Raw genomic sequence first — 16401 nt, 5'->3', positions numbered from 1 at the left:
AGGATTAACAGATGGGAGAGACCATATGTTCATAGGGCATAATTGACTGTAATGAACGCTTATTCACATTTTGGGAGTGATGCTTCCTATATGGAAACACTATTCATGGGTGTCATATATGTATAAGGGATTATATAGAAAATGTTTACAATTGTTATGAGCCTATAGCACTTTATATCTATATTTCTGTTGGTGGTTAAGATACAGAGTATATGCTAAAATTGGGCCTTTGACTGGTTAGTATGATAAAAAAAGCTAAGAGGCATATATCTAGGAGACTATAGGTGACTAAGGAAGGTCTCATTGCCTGCATCATATCTGAATTTACAAGAATGTTGGTCCGGCATTCTGTCGGTTAATGTTGTATGTCTTTTTGTCACTTTTTTAATATTTTTAGGATTGAAATTTTTATTTTCTTATTTGCCTCATGCAACTACTGACACAAAATATGAGGAACATCTACAACAATAACCTGTCAACACATCTCTGCCTCAAACTACTAAAAAAAACAACTACAAATGCCTCAAACTCTAAAATACAGAAGAGCAGAGCGATGTACTAACCGCAGTTGAGTTCATCTGAGTTGTCCTGGCAGTCGTTGTCCCCGTCACAGATGAACGCAGGATTGGTACATATTCCTGTAGAACACTGGAACTGCCCTGGGCGACACTTAAAGTCAGCTGTAATAAGTAAAGGAGAGAAGGAAGTCAGCACAAACTGATCAAGGCGAGGCAGAAACTCTGGTTTTAGATTTTGTCTGACTTACTACATTGAAAAGTGAACCTGCCACATCAGATAACGCAATTAATTGCAGATATAGGGCTAATCTGCAGGTTAACAGAGTTAGAAAGGTGCTCTGCCGCCATACTGAAAGTGCAGCTCCTAGTAGAAAGTGACTTTATTCCTCCTGGGAGCCGCCAGCTTTTAGTCCTACAAAGCGTGCTGGCAATGCTACAGTCATCAATCACTATATAGTGATCAGCAACTGTAAGCACACCCCAGGACTGGTGCATGGATGAGCCAGCTGTTATTAAAAGTGCCGGGGTGTAGTCGCAAAGAAAAGGCTCTATGACTGAAAGCCGGCGGCTCCCTAAAGGAACAAAGTTCATTTTCTCCCCAGTGTTATACTTTCAGTATGGCGTCCCAGCACCTTCATGACGCTGTAGATGAATAGTGTAATTAGATGTGATGGGATTCCTTTAAAGAGGACTCTTGACTGGATTTTTTTTTAGACTGAGTACATCATCCAATGAGCATTGCTCCACTGAGTCTGGAACAGTTTTTCTTTTGTGTCCCTCTATTCCAAAGTTATGGCCTCGGTAATAAAGGTGAAAATTTTACTTTCAACAAATTTGGCTTGCACCATAAAACTTCTCTGTGGGTGGAGTCATTTTGATTGCTTTTTCTTCTCGGATAGTGGCCAAATGCATGGGCGAAAAGTTTTGTGGCACACGTCCACTTGGTCGAAGAGAAAATTTTCACTCTTATTGTCGAGGAGAACACAAGGAAAAGAAAACTGTTCCAGAATCAGTAGAGCAGTAACAATTGGATGAGGTACTCAGTTTGAATAAGAAAAATCACAAAAATAGTATTTTTACAACCATTTAATTTTTTGTCACGTTTCAGCTTCATGTCTCAGAGAACATAGTATAATGTTCACACATCCAAAGCGAACCATACAAACATATGGCTCCAGATGCCATTACAAGCAAGCAAGCTAGGCTGAGCGTCCATGTTCATATCAATGTGGAGAGGGGGGATAGGTAACTGACAGACCCTCTGGCAATAGTATATTGTCAGATTTGGACAGGTTTTGTATAATGTGTATAGCCAGCTCAAAACAAAAGCGATGAATGTAAATGGAACAAATAGACGTTAAAGGCAACGTGGTTACATACGGCAATCGGCTGGCTCATCAGACCGGTCTCCGCAGTCGTCTTCTGTGTCACACTTCCACCAGAATGGGATGCATTTGTCATTTTTGCAGACAAACTAAACAGATACAGAACAGGAGAGGTTACGGGGTCGTGCAGCACACTTCACTACTACATCAGGCACTGAGAAACGCTGTCGGTAGTCTGCGCCGGGCGCAATGTCCTACTGTACAGCATCAATTACAAGGCATGTCACCACCAAGATTTCAATCATTATATAAAATACCTCACCTGACTAGCAGTGCAATTGGATACACAGTTTTTGCCATCTGCTCCAAGGTAGAAATTTGATGGACAAGCACATTTGTGGTTTCCACCAGGAGCGAGAAGACACAGGTTACTGCAGCCACCGTTGTTCATTTTGCAGGGATGATCGGGAACTAGAAGAAGATGACACAATAGTAATATCCCACACAAGCCCAAATAAAAACCTGAAATGGTGACCGTCTGGGAATTCGGATCAGTCCCTGGGTTTGTACTGCATATCCGTTTCCCCAAATCAATTTAAGAGTTTAGATGATATCCCAAAGCTATATGTAAAATACAAATGCACTGTGCTCATAATACACCTCAATGGAAGAATCGGCACAAAAAAGGGTGCCAGGAATAAACAGAAGCTTGTGAGAACACTGAGGGTATGTGCACACGTAGAATGGTCCACTGTGGATTTTTCCGCAGCGGATTTGATAAATCCGCATGGCAAAAACACTACGTTTTTCCTGCGGATTTATCGCGGGTTTTTGTGCGGATTCCACTGCGGTTTTCTATTATGGAGCAGGTGTAAAACCGCTGCGGATTCCGCACAAAGAATTGACATGCTGCGTAATGTAAACCGCTGCGTTTCTGCGCGTTTTTTTCCGCAGCATGTGCACTGCATATTGCGTTTCCCATAGGTTTACATTGTCCTGTAAATGCATGGGAAACCGCGGAAACGCTGCGCAGCAAAATCCGCAGCGTGTGAACATAGCCTTAGCACTTTGGAAATTTTAGTAAGAGGTGACATACAATCTAAAGCACAGGACGTCATGGAGGTTTAGGGAACCGAATGTAGAAAATGGCTGCCATTTGTATCTATGTCAAGCTGTTCTCACCGTCAGGCTGTCGATACAGATGATAGATGTGAATGTCCATAGGTCGGTGGAGCGTGCTGATCAGCATGGTCTTGTTGACCCCAGTGGTTTTGTGAGCTCGGTTAATTGATTTGGTTTCCCAGTCAGTCCAATATATATAATCTTCAAAGAGTGTCAGAGCGAAGATGTGCGGGATATCTTGGCTAAGCACTGCGGACAGGCAACAAAGTGCAATTATAAAAACAGAAAGGGAAGCCTTGACAAATAGGTACAGACTAAGAGAAGGGTGTTAATTTACAGGGTAACCTTGCTTTCAAGTAACTATTCAGAATAAGGTGTCCTGTATGAGTATATGAGGAATAACACCATTTCTGGTCATTATGTGACTGGTACTGCATTCTCGACAGTTTTTGACTCTACATACTATATCTGTAACTTGCAATTCACTGTTTGCTGGGAGAAAGATGAGCTGCAATGATTTCTCCCATAGACAGCACAGCACAGAGAGGAGAATCTCTGCTCTTCATTCACTTTTTAGCTCACAGAGACAAGCTGAAGAAACATGGAGGACATTATACAGCAGAGCTGAGCTGTGTTGATCTGAATCAAGCTCTGATGCGAGGTGAATCACATCACAGAGCTCTGCAATGTATTTTCCTATCTGATTCGGCTTCCTTCCCTGCTGCTCGCCCTCTCCATACATAGAGGATAATGGGCTGTGCCACATGAAACCTGTGGTCCATCTCCTCTGAGGACTTGAGCTGCTTATTCACAGAGGATGGCAAATTCAGGAAGCAGGGGGAGTGAAGTATGATAAGTGGGGAAGAAAGCAGATATCCCTGATCAGATACATTACAATTTTTTTTAATGTACTATTAGTTTATACAGTTTGTTAAAAGTACAGTTCCTTATTAAAGTGGTTGTCTATGACTCTGGGATTTATCAGGGAACGTTTTACAACTTTAACAAGGGCATAATACTATGACAATGAGGAAACCCACATACATGCAACGTTAATAGATCGGCTGTATACATCACAATCTACATAGACAGCAAATCAATAAACCGAGTAATCTCAAAAAGATTGGCTTAGATACCAAATTGTACTAGCAAAAAATGAAAAGTTTGAGTTTGCCTGCTGGTTTCTCTAGCATAAATCCAGGACAAATGTTTGTTTAGTGGATATTCTAAAATATATTAGATTAACGTTGGCTGAACCCACCAATATCGATGGGTTCGACCAACAGTCTAATGTGTATGGGGGTCCCCGAACAGATGAGTGTTGGGGAAGTTAGGCATATGGCATGCCTGATTTTGGACTGCCAGTTCTTTTGTTCTTCAAAAGATAAACTGTGGCCAAAGATGTCAGCTGGGGCTCTCACATGGAGAAAATAAGAGCGCTTGGCAAAAGTGAGTGTTCCTTTGTGTGTAGAAAGTTGCTTTATTTGCACGTATTGGCTGCTAGTTCTCTAACAAAACCATCAATAAAATCCATTCTGCAACCTACAATTCCAGGATAACCAAAAGATCTCACCTGTGTGTCGGCTGGTCCCATCAAGGTTGGCAAACTGAATGTAATCCTCTCTAGCATCAGCCCAATAAATTCTGCTATTGACGTAGTCCAGTGTCAGACCATTGGGCCATGTTATTTTGCTGTCCACAATGACGCTGCGGTTGGTGCCATCCATACCAATCTTACCAATCAAAGAATTGTCTCCCCAGTCTGTCCAATACAAATAACTATAAAAAAAAGGATACAGAGTTCATGCCCCAAATTATATGTCGGCTCACAAGGTAAGAACATGAACTCACCATAGGACACAAAGTATATGCAATGGACTCTTACCCGTGTTTTACATCGACCACTAAGGCTCGAGGCTCCCTCAGTCCGGAGTTCACCAGCACAGTGCGATAAGCACCATTTAGTTTGGAAACCTCAATAGTATCTCTTCCTTTGTCACACCAATACAGATTTCCTCCAACCCAGTCTACAGCCAGGCCGTCAGGGTTACTAAGCCCAGTACGATGAAGAACCTATGATAGCGATATGGATCAGAACAATTTATATTGTATAGTTGGCGATAGTTTGGTGCGGCTCGACACCTGTTATTCACATTTTATAAAGTTACACCAAAGGTATGAAAGCTGGCTAATGGGATTGTATTTACTTTATTTCATTAATACAGTTAAAGAAATCTAAAAATTAGGGAGCAGAAGACACAAATGTGCTGTTCCCTGGAAATTTACAGGCCTCAAAAAACATTTTACCAAGTTTACTGAGGGTTGATTATAGAGTTGTGCATCAGATCCCAGGATCTGTTCCAAATTACAGGCTGGGGTTGTAGGGGTATAATTTGTGCACACGGGATAAGTGCCATTCTGCAGACTGTAAGAGGCAGCAGGAATCTAGGGTCATGCTGCCAGAGCCTAATAATAATTAGGCAGAGTACTCATAAAGATCAAAGGGAGAACTGAGCAGCTGTTCACGTCCTAATGTCCTCGCTATCCCTATCTGGCTTCAATATAGGCGTTCATGGCAGGAAGGAAAAGTTAATGCAATATGCACATGACATTTTTTTGCCCATTTATCCAAAAGATCATTTGTGGGGTCAGAAGCTGATGTTTGAGGAGCGGTCCTGGCTCACAATCGCCTTCTAGTTCATCCCAAAGGTGTTAGATGAGGTTAAGGGCTCTGTGCGGCCAGTCACGTCCTTCCATACCAGCCATGCCTTTGTGCACGGTCATACTGGAAGAGAAAATGGCCTTACCAAAGTTCAAAGCTACAATTGGCAATAATGTCTTGGTATGCTGGAGTATTAAGATTTAATTTTACTTGAGCCATGAGGCCTGGGCCAGCCCCTGAAAAACAACCCCATAGCATTATCCCTCCTCCAACAAACTGTACAGCTGAAACAGTACAGTCAGGCAGGTAAAGGTCTCCTGGCATCCACCACTAAACCATCAGAATGATTAGTCAATCCACAGAACACGTTTTCACTGCTCCAAAATCCACTAGCGCCATCCTTTACACCACACTACCCAACTTTTTGACATTGGGCTTGGTGATGTAAGGCTTGCATACAGCTGCTCGGCCATGACAACCAATGCCGTGAAGCTACTGTTCCACAGATTTTGAGCTGAGGCTATTACCAGAGGAAGCTTGGACTCTGTACTTATGAAGTTTGCAAGGTGTTGCCGATTTGTATGCGCAATGCATTCGGCAACTCCGCTCTGTAACTCTAAGTGGTCTGGCACTTTGTGGCAGACTTGAGGTACGTCCGAAATGCTTTGACCGTCCAATTATATCATTCACAGTTAACGGTGGAATATTAGGAGGAAATACATTCCCGGAACTGACTTGTTACAAAGATGGCTCCAACTACCGGTCCATACTCGAGTCAGTGAGCTCTTTAGAATGAACCATTCTTTCACAAATGATTTTTAAGCCGGACAGCATGATGAGGGGCTGGATTGGATACTGGATTTCAACTTTTAAGATTTGTGTCCGAATACTTTTGTCTATATGGTGTATTTTTTTCTACTTTTTGTTATATAAGCTGGGTTTTGGATTCTGAAAACTACAGTATATACACACACATGGCTATTTCCAAAGGATAACTGGATGCAATATTTGCAAGTGAAGAAGCTGCTGCAGTTTGATCTCTGTTTAATACCTGGACATTGCTCCCGTTGATGTGCATACGACGGATCATGCTGCCCTGAGTGGTGACATCAGTCCAGTAAATCATCTGCTCTCGATAATCAAAATCTAATGCAACTGCATTATTCAAGCCCTGAAGAAAAAACAAAACAGTGAGACATTTAAATTAATCTGAATAAGTAGAAAGAGATATTAATTACACATCACTTTACTAACTTTTCTGTTATGAACTGGTGATTCAGAAACACAATAGACCTGGTTGTTAAGAGCACACAAGTGACCTGATAGTTACAAATAACATAGGACAAGCTCTGAGACGTGGGAACTCTGCTGACCGCAATCCCTAATCCTATCATACCACACTAAAGGTAGCCGTGGAGCGCTCCTGACAAACCTAGGCGCCTCGGGCACAGCCTGAGAAACTAGCTAGCCTGAAGATAGAAAAATAAGCCTCAGAGAAATTTCCCAAAGGAAAAGGCAGCCCCCCACATATAATGACTGTGAGTTAAGATGAAAATACAAACACAGAGATGAAATAGATTTTAGCAAAGTGAGGCCCGACTTACTGAATAGACCGAGGATAGGAAAGATAGCTTTGCGGTCAGCACAAAAACCTACAAACAACCACGCAGAGGGGGCAAAAAGACCCTCCGCACCGACTAACGGTACGGAGGTGCTCCCTCTGCGTCTCAGAGCTTCCAGCAAGCAAGAAAAACCAATATAGCAAGCTGGACAGAAAAAATAGCAAACAAATGTAACACAAGCAGAACTTAGCTTATGCAGGGCAGACAGGCCACAAGAACGATCCAGGAGAGAGCACGACCAATACTGGAACATTGACTGGAGGCCAGGAACAAAGAACTAGGTGGAGTTAAATAGAGCAGCACCTAACGACTTAACCTCGTCACCTGAGAAAGGAAACTCAGAAGCCGCAGCCCCACTCACATCCACCAGAGGAAGCTCATAGACAGAACCAGCCGAAGTACCACTCATGACCACAGGAGGGAGCTTGACCACAGAATTCACAACACTTTTCATGCAAATTTATAGAAATACGATAATAGTAAAAAATATTGAAACTATTTGTAGGTTTTGGTGCACATGTATGACTCGTAAGTCAATCACATCAATCTCACACTATCCAGGCCCTCTTGCCGTTTACCAACATGGCGATATGGCATGCTGATCACAGAATTGAGCATCGTGAGGTGGAATTGCTTAGGTATGCAATGCTTTGTGACGTGGACACTCCTCTAAGGCTTCTTTTACAGTTGCCGTGTTTTTGCGGCCCCCAATACATTTCTATGAGGCCGCAAAAACGGGCCACAAAAATTCGTCGGCGCGCCGTATGGCCGTATTTACGGCCGTAAAAAAATATCGAGCCTGCTCGATATTTTTCACAGCTTACAGACAACGCCCCCATTGAAAATCAATGGGGCCGCAAAAACAACGGAAGCTTGTTTTTGCGGTGCACCGTGAATACCGTTTTTTCAATACTTTTTTCCTAGTATTCGAAACCAGAAAAACGGCGATCTGCAAGATTTTTGCGGCCCGTTTTTGCGGCAGACCGTGAAAATTGCGGCAATACGGCCGGCAAAAAACACAGCAAGTGTAAAAGAAGCCTAACTGCTTAGGATGTGCTATGCTCATGTCCTGGTAAGATAACATGGCCTCTTTTATAATTGGTGCAGCTGCATTTTCATTGTTTTTTGAAGAATGCCTTCACTCTTCTTTACCACATTCCCTGAAGAAGCGACATGGCGAAACACGCATTAGAGTGTAGGGCGGAAACACAAGTTATCAATACTAGACAAGCCGGATAGTAGTCACTACTATGCATGTCAATAAACTGCAACATTATTGTAGGTATGGCTCCTATTTACTCCATTGTGAGTGATAAACCAGTTGGATTTCTTATAGTTTTTATAAATGGCCTTCTCAGAATGCAAAAATGTGTTTTTGTAATTGTTGAGATTACTGAAATCTAGCTCCCTTTTTCTGAATTTATTGACAATAATAAAATCGACAATATTAAAATCTACTATGTTTATACCTGTTCCCTTCGCTTTGGTCTTTTAATTAGGTTTTATCGTATTATACCTTTTTATTGTTGTGCTTATTCTTGTATTTTATAATTATCACCTCAGCGTATTGAAAAAGGAGGACATTTGTCCATTTGTCCAGAGTTTTCAGTAAGTGAAAAGTGGGGATAATAAGTGAAATATCAGAAAGTCCACGGTCAGTAATAGTCAACGTCATGGAGACAATAAAAGCGAATGTTCGATTTTAGAATACTCGTCTACTTTAGTGTGGTGGACAAAAATATGGTGAGCGCCTGCCAATTCTGCCTGATACCATTGCTAAATATTGCCAAAAACAATTAAAGTTAAGCTAGATTTTTGTTTGAGGGACATAAAAATAAAACCTGAATTCTGTAATCTATACGTACATAGTCACCAACTGCCCGCACACTGAAAATCAGCACATTGTGTTATGTGCCCGGACTGGAAAGCCAAGGAATACCAGCAGAGAAAAGAGTATAAGCTCAGAGTTAGGCTGACATTCAGAGTCGAGTACGGACCGTGCACAAGTCTCCATACCCAGACTCAACAGCAACATAGGCATCTATGTATAAGGCTGTTGAGTTCCAGTCAGGAGACATGCGCTTGTTCAATCTCTTGTGATCCATATTTGCACAAATTATTATATTTCCTACTTAAATTGTGCCCATGGGGTTCTACTGAATGCAACCATCCCACATGATTGTCCGAGAAGGCTCACATACACTGGGGCAGATATACGGACAATAACTTTTAGGCAGAGTAAACTTAAACAATATAGTCTTAAAATGTGCCAACGCTACCAAAGTCATTCATGCTGTTTGATAAATTTGTATTTTTAGACTGTCTAGTGTAGGTTTACATCAGTGCAGGAATACCTTGCTCCTAAATAATGTCTACTAGATTTGCACATGACAATTTTGACTAAATCCACCCCCAATTCTTCCTAGGTCATGCCCACTCGTCAAGTTGGGAAAAGTGCCACATACACTTAAATATGGTGCATGGAATGTAAAACACCTTTTAGAGCAAATTAAGACAGATTTCTAGAAGATTTAGTTTGGTAAGTCTGTACCAATAAAGCAATGATCTAGTCGAGGGATCCTTCTTAGCCAATTACTAGAGGAAAGTGCGACCTAAATTATAGCACCCACCTCTCATACAGTGGATTACTCAGTGGCATCATTTAAGGGAGAGATTGAATATGTGATCCAGAGATGAGAGAACAGTCCTACGACATATCAGAATATAATGTACTCACCTGCTTCAATAGGGTGTAATTGGTGCCTCCAAGACTCAGTTTTCTCAAATAGTATCGATTGGCAAAAATTAAGAATGGCTCTTCCACTGTTAAAAAAGGAAGAAGCTCGAATTTAAAACCTGACCACAAAGCTATGAATAAGTTTTATAATGTAATCAATTCTAAGTAAGAAAAATATACCAACAAAAACAAAAAGATTTCCTACCCGCTCTCCTAAATATATAAAAACATGCAGCAGCCCTTCGAATAAAGTCTGCACAAAAGCATAATTATCTGGTGCCGTCATCTGTGAACTTCCTAACATATACTGTAACCTCCTCACATTTCTTAGGAAACGATGTATGGCGAGGGCATACAAGTATTGGAAGTAAAGGGGCTGTGCGTCTCTGGGCACTTACGTATTGGGGCTAAAAATCCTTTTTGCAACTGAATTTTATTAAAACTTTTGCATTATTTTGCTTATATACACAGTTAAGGAGAAGGAAGAAAAATTGTCCCCAAAAACGTGAACAACCCCTTAAAGCAACTATTTTGAAAATCTAAAATCCGCTGTAGTGAATGGGAACAGCGGGAAACGGATTCATTCAAGTTCACCTTTGACTCTTCAGACAGGTAAATTAGATAAGAGAACATTCCTGCTGAGAAGTTAGATTTGCTCACTTTCAGAAGAACCGACCACCTTGCAGCTCGTACTGTCGTTTGCTCGCACTTCGTAGCCCTCGACACACAAACAGCGGAAGCTTCCGATGGTATTTATACACTTTTGGCTACAAGGGTAAGTGGTGGTGCATTCATCAATGTCTACACAAGTTTTGCCATCATCCTTCAGCCAAAAACCAGGACGGCATCTGCACTGTACGGGTGACAAAAAGAATTGAGCGCTGTAAGAAAATGGAAGTTTATCCAAATAACTAATAAAGCACATCAGTATAATTCAAGGTCATAAACAGAGAAATACTTACCATAGTACTATTGAAAAGGTTATTCTATGAATTTAAGATTTGGGGTGGTCAAACCTTTGGGACATTCTTGATCTTGAGAATTAAGTTCTTTTGCAGTTTTTCTTGGCCACCAAACAGTGACAAACAACAGTGACGTTGAGGCCCCTACATGATTACAATTGCTGCAGGCCCAGATGTGGTACCCCCATTGATCATATAGCGATAGTGTTTTCTACTGATATGCCATCACTTTGAAAAATGATAATACATATTTAAAACACTTGGAAGGGTTTTATACTTTTAGCAGGGCATTATAGTGACCCTATTGCAAGGGGCATGGTGAGCGAAGCAATCGATGAGACGGGCATTCCCTATGCTCTCGCGGCACTCATACTGAGCAGACCATTTTGGGGCAGAGGAGCGGACCAGCGACAGACTCACCCACTTCCTTAAAGTCTCAGGATGACGGGGAGCTAATCTCTGAGCTGTGGCAGTGTAATGATGTGCTCAAAGAAGCAGGGGAAAGACAAAGACGTGGCACCTGCCAAAATCCAAGATGGCACCCACACTGCCGGCGGGTAGAGGCAGAGAGATTTGACAACAGATGTGGCTGTGTGACTGGAGAAGTTTGCCCACAGGCCTCCATCTTCTAGCACTTCGCTGAAAAAGTCAGTGTCTGCTACACTTGGGATGAGGGGAACACCTGGTGAAGGGTCCCGATTTATGATGCTATCTTTGGAGGACGAGGAGGAGTCTGAGTCCCCAGAACTAGGGGTAACTTTGGGTATAATTGATCTACTTTAGCATATAAAGGGAAAAGTTGTATCCTTGAAGTGTTTTCCCGGGGGGGGACTCCACTTCCCTGCAGGATGTTCTCAATTCAGTTAATAAATGCAACCTTATTCCCAGTACTCTGTTGGGAAAAGTTGGCCACATACAAGAATCTATTTCTATAATATGTCATGACATGCAGAAAGAGGTGGAACGCACCACAGCACTGGAAAGCAGAGTTAGTGAGCTGTAAGATGCTGTCGTGCCAGTCTAAAGAGATATACCGAGTCACACACAGGCAGTCGATTGCCAAGGCTGATGACCTGGAAAATTGTCAGAGACGCAATGATATTAGACCGTTGGGAGTCCTTGAAAAGGATGAGGGACATGACCCAAATTACTTTTTTGAAAAATGGTTACTGGATACCTTTGGCAAAGATATCCTCGCTCCTTTGTTTGCAGTGTGGAGAGCTCACAGGATCCCCATGAGAACGGGCCCAGCGGGCAGACCTCACAGGCCTATTTTAATCAAAATACCTTATACTAAGGAAAGCAAGAGAGAAGCAGGACATTAAGCTAGGGGAACAGAAAATCTCCTTTTTCCCCAGACTTGTTACTGGAGATCTAGTGCAAAAGGTCTCAGCTTCTGGACATAAAGAGGAGGAGGATGCCAGGCCTGCAATACTCAATGATTTATCTAGGCAACCTCAGTGTGGTTGCCCTTGACATAAACACCTTCTCTGAGTCCTTAAAAGATGCACTTAGATGGCTGGACAGTTATGAGAAGCAAATCCAGCAGGAGGAGCCAGAAGGGCCTGAGTCAGCCTTAATGCTTGCTGATCTGATGCTTAAAGATTCTTCTTCTCACTACCTGTTATCTCCTGCAGGTATCACAGTTGCAGGACTGAGGCCTCAACTAAAGCTACTATGCGGCATTAATACTATTGTGGCTGGTATTTATGGTCCAAACATCTGTTACTTACTTCAACTTCTACATTAGTGCGGCAGGTCATTCTACCAAGACACTAACAGAATGGCAAATTTTATTTCTTCATTCACATGTGCATGCACCTAATGGGTAATGGTTCGCTTGAGCCCCATCCATACTGGTGGATAGTATTGGATGGTAAGGATAGGTTTATCACATAAATGTGATGGGTTTTATTGGTTCACAGTTTGGATAGATGGGGCGGGGGGTTTGGACTATGCCACCGGGGATTTATTCTGATGGAATATAGGCTGAACTGCATGGACAAATGTCTTTTTTTTGGCCTTGCTAACTAGGAATTCTTCTGCATAAAAATTTATGGATTCTCATCGGGAAAATGGTAAACTCACAAGGATCACCTTCTTCCATGGATGTTCTGAAAGATCGGTGCCATGATTGATTTTATTTATTATAATATTCATGGGTTGAGCAACAATTCCAAAAGATTCACAATCCTTGATTATAATAAAAGATTCAACACCGGTATAATAGGCCTACCGCAGACCCATCTAACAAACGACACTATCAATCAGATACGCAGGTCATGGATACCTTACATTCATTTCATTCTAATTACTCAAGGGGGTTAGCGTAATTGTACATAAAAGCATCCCATTTACGCACATTGACTCCTTTATAGACCCTGACGGTAGATTTGTTGGGGTAAGATGTAAAATTTACCACTTTGAATGTATCATTGTAGTAATCTATATTCTTCCTCCATATTCAAATATCCCTGTTAAAAAGATTCTTGAGAGACAGGTGGAATGGCTGGATACACCCTTATAGATCCTGGGGGATTTTATTAATATTTGTATACCTGACAGAGATTGACTAAAGGGGGACAAGGTGTTACTTCCCCCTGGAAACCTAACTAATCAGAGAGGTGGGACTGTTTGGAGGGAGATGTTCCCAAACTTTAAGGTCTTTTCTTGTGCCTCCTCAACCTATCGATCTCCATCAAGCTGAATATCTTCTTGAATGTCTATCGGATCACTCTCCCCTCTGGATACAGGTGCAGGTTGCCCGTTAAGATCCTGGTATTCAATAGGTTGGAAACTTAATCCATTCGGGCTTAAAATGATTAATTGCACCACCATAAGGCCGGAGTCACACTATAGCGAGCTACGGCCGAGTCTCACAGGTTAAAACCAAGCTCTGGCACTCCGGAGCGGAGCGTGCAGCTCCATGTATTGCTGTGCGGCCGCACGCTCCGCTCTGGAGTGCCGGTGCCAGAGCTTGGTTTTAACCAGCGAGACTCGGCCGTATCTCGCTGTGTGTGATCCCGGCCTAAGGGAAGTCTAGGGAATTCTATGATATCAACTCTGGTTCGGCCCCTAATAATGTGGTTTGGGACGTTATGATGGCCTTTTTAAAGGGGGGTACTGATCAGAGAGATTTAATTGGTAAAAGATAATTTGCGGAAAAGAGGTTTTGAATTGGAAAGTAAGGTTCTAAAAACGTAAACATTGTTTACCAGGGATAATAACCTGGCAAATAGAATGCTTTGGAAAGAGACCCAAAAACAACAGATAATTTCAAATAGAGCAAGCGGACAACAATAGAATATTTTTAAAACAGCAGCTTTATGAGGAGAACTACTGGACATTTAATAGCCGAAATGGCCTAAGCTCAGCAAGAGAATGCTTTTATTCACGATTAAAAGATGGAGAGGGGAGGATTAACACCCAAACTCCTGAGCCTTCAGGGAGCAAGGCAAGGTTTCCCTCTATCGCCCCTGCTTTTCGATATTGCAATGGAGCTTTTAGCCTGTATCATTAGACAACACCTGGGTATTTGGGGTTTTAACTATGGAGGTAATGAGGAATGGATTGTCCTGTATGCGGATGATTTGTTGACAATTTGAACATCTCTCTCCCATTAATAATGGATACCATTTCTAAATCTGGGGTCTTTTCTGGTCTAAACAATAATTGGCCGGAATCTGCCTTGCTCCCCCTGGATAATAATAATGTACATCTTTGACCAAATGAATCTTTAGCAATCCTGGTGGTGCAAAAGCTCAAATACCTAGACATAAAAGTTACGAGTGAGGTTAATGACTAGATCCCTTGAAACCCGAATCCTCCGGTAGCTAAGTGAAGAAATAAAGTTGAAGTATTGGGAAAATTACTCCTCTCCGCCCTTGGCAGAACAAACCTCATTAAAATGTGCCTTCTGTACTTTATGCCTTACATAATTCACCTGTTGGGATCCTAAAGTTCTGGTTTTAAAAAATGGAGACTATCTACCTTGTAGCCAATCTTGAGGTCCTCACACTCCTGACTGCAGCCACTCATAATCTTGTTCTGACACTCATTGATGAAGCAGTTGAGCTCGTCCGAGCCATCCCCGCAGTCATTGTTGTTGTCACACATGAGATGCTCTGGGATACACTTGCTGTTTTTGCACAGGTAGAATGTGTCATTGCATTTGCCTTCTGCAAATAGAAAAAAAAAAATATCATCCATTTACCAGAATTTCCTCTATAAACCAATATTATCATGTGTATGGACTATGTAAAGGGTGCACATTAATAAAGCATATTCACTGTGCTAGTCTTACCGGTGCTGGTACAACGTGGATTCTTCGGTGCCTCATCGGACTTATCATGGCAGTCAAATTCTCCATCACATTCCCACTGTTTGTTTAGTAGGCAGCGGCCATTAGCACACCGGAACTCATCCGGACCACATGTAGGGTACTCTAAAAGAAAAACCATGTCAGAAACGGGGAACGGTCTATTGAGATGGTCTGACGTTACATTATGGACCTGGCAGTGGAGGATGGGAGCTCATAGAAACACCGTGAATAGAGAAAAGCTAAAACTATAGAAAAGCATAGTTTGGGGCCAACGCACCGCATTCAGGAGACTCGTCTGATCCGTCACTGCAGTCGGCATCATGGTCGCACACGAACTGCTTGGGAATACACTGCTGGTTCTGACACATGAACTCTTTGGAGTCGCAGGTATTGTTGAAAACTAGAAGTTAAGAGACATCACCTTTAGTTATTGGGTTTTTTCACAGAGCTGCAATAAAAGCGATTATCTGGCTTAGACATGAGTGCTACCCTCCAAAGTGCTTCTAAGGGGTCCGTGAGTCAAAAGCTGATTTGGGCTGACAGAGATTGGTCAATAATATACAAGCTGCCGACCGCTCAATGAGGAGTAAAAGGTTTGCTGGTCCAGTGATGTAATCTTTTATGTTGGCATTATAATGATCGTTCTCGGCAGCACCTCATGGAAACCATGGATGTGCTGCCGACAACCTGATACTGTATGGTCAAAGAAAGCTCATATTAACGATTATTTGTCCAAATAGAGTTTTTGTGAATAGACCAGTAAACTTGTATGTAGTTATTAGTCTTCCTTAAAGGGATTATCCCAAAATCTATTATTTTGTTTTCAACCCCCAGTAGTCCAATACCCTTTATAAAGTAACCCAACCATGCCTTCAGATAATGGCTAATATTGGAAATCTTTTTTTCTGGCTCCAGCTCCTCCATACTTGTCTCTCTGCTCAGTATCAATTGGGGGTCCTTCAGTGTTAACCATGTGATGACCATAAACTACATTTCCCACAACCCCCTGCTCCTTCTCCACACTCCCTCCAGATTCTGTTAGTGGGCTTCGAGGCAGGCCGACAGGAGGAGACATGTGCTGTACATAGTTTATAGTATAGTATCCATACGTGTAATTCTTTATTATCCCTAA

General features: G+C 42.1%; 1 protein-coding gene across 2 annotated transcripts in view; it reads right to left on the bottom strand.

Moving 5' to 3' along the window:
* LRP1 (LDL receptor related protein 1) overlaps positions 1 to 16401 on the bottom strand; it is a 439205-nt gene that overhangs the window by 69577 nt on the left and 353227 nt on the right. For both annotated transcript variants that reach the window (XM_069758543.1, XM_069758544.1), the window contains 12 exons: positions 15547 to 15669; positions 15252 to 15392; positions 14939 to 15126; positions 10647 to 10839; positions 9987 to 10072; positions 6679 to 6798; positions 4851 to 5038; positions 4539 to 4744; positions 3026 to 3214; positions 2166 to 2314; positions 1899 to 1992; positions 564 to 680 (listed from right to left, as the gene is read on the bottom strand). In XM_069758543.1, the coding sequence (XP_069614644.1) occupies positions 564 to 680; positions 1899 to 1992; positions 2166 to 2314; positions 3026 to 3214; positions 4539 to 4744; positions 4851 to 5038; positions 6679 to 6798; positions 9987 to 10072; positions 10647 to 10839; positions 14939 to 15126; positions 15252 to 15392; positions 15547 to 15669 (1794 nt within the window). The remainder of the gene's footprint in view (positions 1 to 563; positions 681 to 1898; positions 1993 to 2165; positions 2315 to 3025; positions 3215 to 4538; positions 4745 to 4850; positions 5039 to 6678; positions 6799 to 9986; positions 10073 to 10646; positions 10840 to 14938; positions 15127 to 15251; positions 15393 to 15546; positions 15670 to 16401) is intronic.

The sequence above is a fragment of the Ranitomeya imitator genome, chromosome 3 (genome assembly GCF_032444005.1).
Source record: "Ranitomeya imitator isolate aRanImi1 chromosome 3, aRanImi1.pri, whole genome shotgun sequence".
Taxonomy (NCBI): domain Eukaryota; kingdom Metazoa; phylum Chordata; class Amphibia; order Anura; family Dendrobatidae; genus Ranitomeya; species Ranitomeya imitator.
The sequence above is the reverse complement of the archived record's forward strand: the minus strand, read 5'-3'. Positions and strand labels throughout refer to the sequence as shown.